Genomic DNA, 4,079 nt, shown 5'->3' on the forward strand with positions numbered 1-4,079 from the left:
AGAGTCAGCAAGGTTATTTTTTTGCTTCTCAAAAGTATCTGGATAGATATTCCATTATTGGTTAATAAATTATACTATGTATTGATTTTTAAGTTTGTGTATCTTGAAGAAACTCATGTGTATTTAATAGGGATTTACATTCTTATTGTGTGGAAAAAGAAGAAAGTATGTTCCACTGTCAGAGCCAGAAACTTACTTGTGTAGTAAAAGAGCACCTTATGCTTTGACCCTTTCCTATCTCTATGCAGGAGAAGATGCCACAGCCTATAGAATTAAATATTTGCATGACAGTTGTGGGGGAAAGGCTGACGCGATCACAAACACCTACAGGTGCAGACTTGATTATTTTAAAATCCTGTGGGTTTCGTATAAATTCACCTTTTGCTTTGTACCAATTCTGCTGTAAAAAAGTCAAGGTCTTTGTCACTAGAAAAGATGACTGATAGCATCTTCAGGCCTTAAACTGGATGTTCTGGAGTAAAGGAGAGATGGGAATTTTCTAGGGAAAAGTGTGCCATTCAATGTACTGTAGGTACTGCAGCCAAAATCTTTGGGGCATGTGAGAAATGAATAGGTGTCTGATATCTGAAAGACAGGGGAGCTAAAGACATAAGTTGAAATTCATTAAATGTGTCATTTTCACCCTTTCAAATTAGTCCGATACTTGTAGAGGGAATAAACAATGAGCAGAAGAATGACAATACACAGAGTCCAGCTACTACTTCTAGTGGCAGAGTCTTTTAGTCACCTGTTGTTTTTTTTTTTTTTTTGTATTAGTGACAGCTTGTTGCAATCTCAAGTTTCCCAGAATGCACACACAAAAAATTGATTAATGGGTCGGTCTGCTCTAATTCAGCGTAACCCAGTTTAGCCGCTGCTATCTTTGGTAGACAGGGATAGTCACCAAAAAACATGCATACCGTTATTAAGAGTTCATTTTGTTCTATTTATTTATTTTTTTAAAGTGTGTGGGTAGCTTACAGCTTACTTATGCTGGCCAGGAGAGTATGCCCCATATTAGAAATAATTGCCTCAAGCTATGTCATGGAAACTTTGTACGTTGCATAATGATAATGCATTAGTCAGCATTTTGGAATTAAGATGCATTGTCTATGCTGCATTTTAAAGAATGCGTGCTGACTAGAGAGTGTTTTCTTTCCCTGAATCTGAATTTCTAAGTAAAAGTTTATTTTGCCAGCATGAAGCTGAAGTTATTTCTTAATCCATCTCTTCTCTAAGAGCATTTCCTCTTTCCCGGTGTTACTTCAGACTTAACTCTCCATATATTCAATTTTGAAAGGGGTAGTGGTGGTTGTTTTGTTCACAGACAGTAGATGCTTTCTAATTTACTGTATAATAGTTAGTAGGTTGGCTACAGCTTAAACAGGGTGTCAGATCAGCTGCTCATTCTTTAAAAAAAAAAAAAAAAGTCTTCCCTCCCTAAATCCATATAAACAACAGAAATAAATGAACAAAACTATCTGGTATTTTTCATTCTTGTATGCAGATTTTAGTGTTAGGACCAGGTGTTTAAATTGTCTACAGGGCTTCTTCAGGAGTAAACTCAATAGTGTTATACGTTTCCACACCTAGTAAACAACTTCTCTAGTTTGCGCTTCTTTTAAAGATTCGTTTTACAGTAACTGAAGTGTTTTGGGTAACACAGGCAAGTTCAGGGAGAAGGGAAGCTCTTGGGCAGAAGGAGCAGGTCATGGCAGAGCAGTAGCAATGGGTTTATGAATGGGTAGGTTTGAATGAGAATTATCATTTCTGCAATGTCTATATACTCGTGTAACCCATGATGTTGCACAGTTATGAGGCAGTTATGAGATGTGCCAATTGACATAGGACAAAGCTTAATCTTAATATGTGTTTTGATATAACATAACTTTACTTGTAAATTTTACATGGGAAAGTGGCAATAGCTTTTTTTTTTTCTCCTTTATTTCCTTACTCCATTTGCTGGCAACATAAACATTTTGCTTAGAGGGTCTGAAATAACGCATGTTGAAAGGTGTTGTCATTGATCATAATCAGGATAGCAGTTATCTCTACATTTTTACATGAATTGTAGTTCTTATAACATCTTAAAGTGTAACTATCTCTGGATTGAGCAGCAAGTACTGAAAACTGCAATTTTAGACATCATTGAAATTTCCTTAGAAGCATTTCTAAGGCTGTTTGGAGTTCTAATTTCTATACATGTTCATGGCACATGAAAACTCTTAATATCAAATCTCTTTGCTATATTCCTTCTAAGAATGGTTGTTTGTTTTTTTTTTTTCCCCCCCCCCTTCTTGTTATACCTCATCAACCATAAACTGGCAGGGTGTATTTCCCAGTAGTGATATTAGGCTGAGAATGTTGGAGCTCATGACTATTCAATATTAACTGGTGCATGAAACTAGTTTTGAATTATTGGATTCATGCTTTTGGTTTGTTTCTTTTTATGAAAGAAAATCTTTAAGATTTGCTTGCTTCACTGAGTGAAGAAAGGTTACAGAATATTTGTAAAGCTTTTGCTTGGATGAGAGGTTATGTGACAATGTAATGCTTTCTAGTATTCTAACATTTCATAGTATTTTTTTCCTTTGCAGATTTCATCATATTTAGAAAATATTCCAGAGTGCCCTTTATCTAAATACTTTCATGATAGGTCTAGTCTAGCAGTTTATAGCACAACTAGTATTCGATGTGAATGAGTCTGAATTAGCTTCTCTACCCTACCGTATTACGGATGGGAGTAGCTCAGCAGTGGTTCAGGTTCATGCGCTTCAGCTACTGCTACTAAAGACACAACTTCTGTTGTATAGAGAGAAGCGCTTGCTATGCAGCACTTGTGTAAGTGGGAGGAAATCTGCAAAGAGCATGGAAAGGATAAAAAATTACTTGGCCACCTAGTTTTATAACAGTTTGCAAAAAATACTGTTAATCAAACAGTGGTCTGGTACATGCCAAAATGGTATAGCTGATTAATAAAAACTAAAAGATGAAAACAGTGAAGCCGATAAAGATGGAACTGAAAGAATAGTCTTTAAGAGAATGATACTAAGAATTGTTTATGATACAGTAAATTGCTTTCTCTGTAGGACCACTTAACAGTGTTTTCAGACTTTGGATCTTCATCCGCTGGAAATGTCTGAGATAAAAAATGAGTTCATAATGAAGTATATTGTTCGGTTAGATGCTGTTCTACTACCTATTTCCATAGTCCAAATTTACTTTTTTCACAGGTTTGTTTTGTTCAAAGTTGTGCTAATTTTTTTTTCCCCACATCAGGAAGCCATCGTATTAATTTTGAATTTACCTGTAGACCACAGTTGCATAATTTTACACCAGGAATATTCTCATTTGTTACATGTTTTGGGAACATGAAAATGAATGCTTGTGTTTGCTTCGTTTTTTGAAGCAGTCAGGTTCTATCTATTTTCGTTAAGTAATTCATTGTTAAATGGTTTAGTGTTGGAGATGGGGAGGGGGGATGTATTGTATGACATGAAACTGAACTTTTAAATTCCATGATTCAAGTGTTTAGAAAGAGAAAAACAATTTCAGTATTTTATTGTATAGTTTGTGAACATTGGTAAATGATTTACCTTTTCTTTTTTTTTTTTCACTGCAATTACACTTAATACCTGTTGCTTCTCTCTTTGGTCAGTCTCCTCACCCCTTCCTCCCTGTTCTGTATATTGTATGTTCAATGCTTATTTCTTTTACATACTTTTTTTTTTTTTTCCCCCCTCCCTGTTCATCAGAGTTAATGGGACCTGAGTTAGCTATAATCCGTAGGGGTCTACAGCGGCTGAGGCTTAAGAAGGCAGAACAACAGAGACAGCGAGAGCTAGCTGAGGGGTCAGCACCACAGCCATCATCCTCTGATCAGTCCTCCTCTAGGGGCTCCTCACAGGACCCTCAGACATCAGGTTGTCATCTGTCAAGGTTTCTTAAGCAGCTAATGTAGTTATAGTGTGCTGCTGTTGTTTGCTGAGATGCTTCTCTTCCAGAACAAGACAGTTACTGCATTTGCTGCTTGTTTTACTTTGCATGTGGTGGTATTTATCATCACATGGTTAGGGGAA

General features: G+C 36.3%; 1 protein-coding gene across 1 annotated transcript in view; it reads left to right on the forward strand.

Annotated features, from left to right (window-relative positions):
• Window positions 1-4,079, forward strand: part of DCAF6 (DDB1 and CUL4 associated factor 6) — a gene marked incomplete at its 3' end in the record, with an annotated part of 69,347 nt that overhangs the window by 29,233 nt on the left and 36,035 nt on the right. Inside the window, exon 11 of the mRNA XM_008938661.1 lies at window positions 3,756-3,923. Coding sequence (XP_008936909.1) covers window positions 3,756-3,923 — 168 coding nt within the window. The remainder of the gene's footprint in view (window positions 1-3,755; window positions 3,924-4,079) is intronic.

Source organism: Merops nubicus, unplaced genomic scaffold, assembly GCF_000691845.1.
Source record: "Merops nubicus isolate BGI_N331 unplaced genomic scaffold, ASM69184v1 scaffold3924, whole genome shotgun sequence".
Classification (NCBI taxonomy): Eukaryota; Metazoa; Chordata; class Aves; order Coraciiformes; family Meropidae; genus Merops; species Merops nubicus.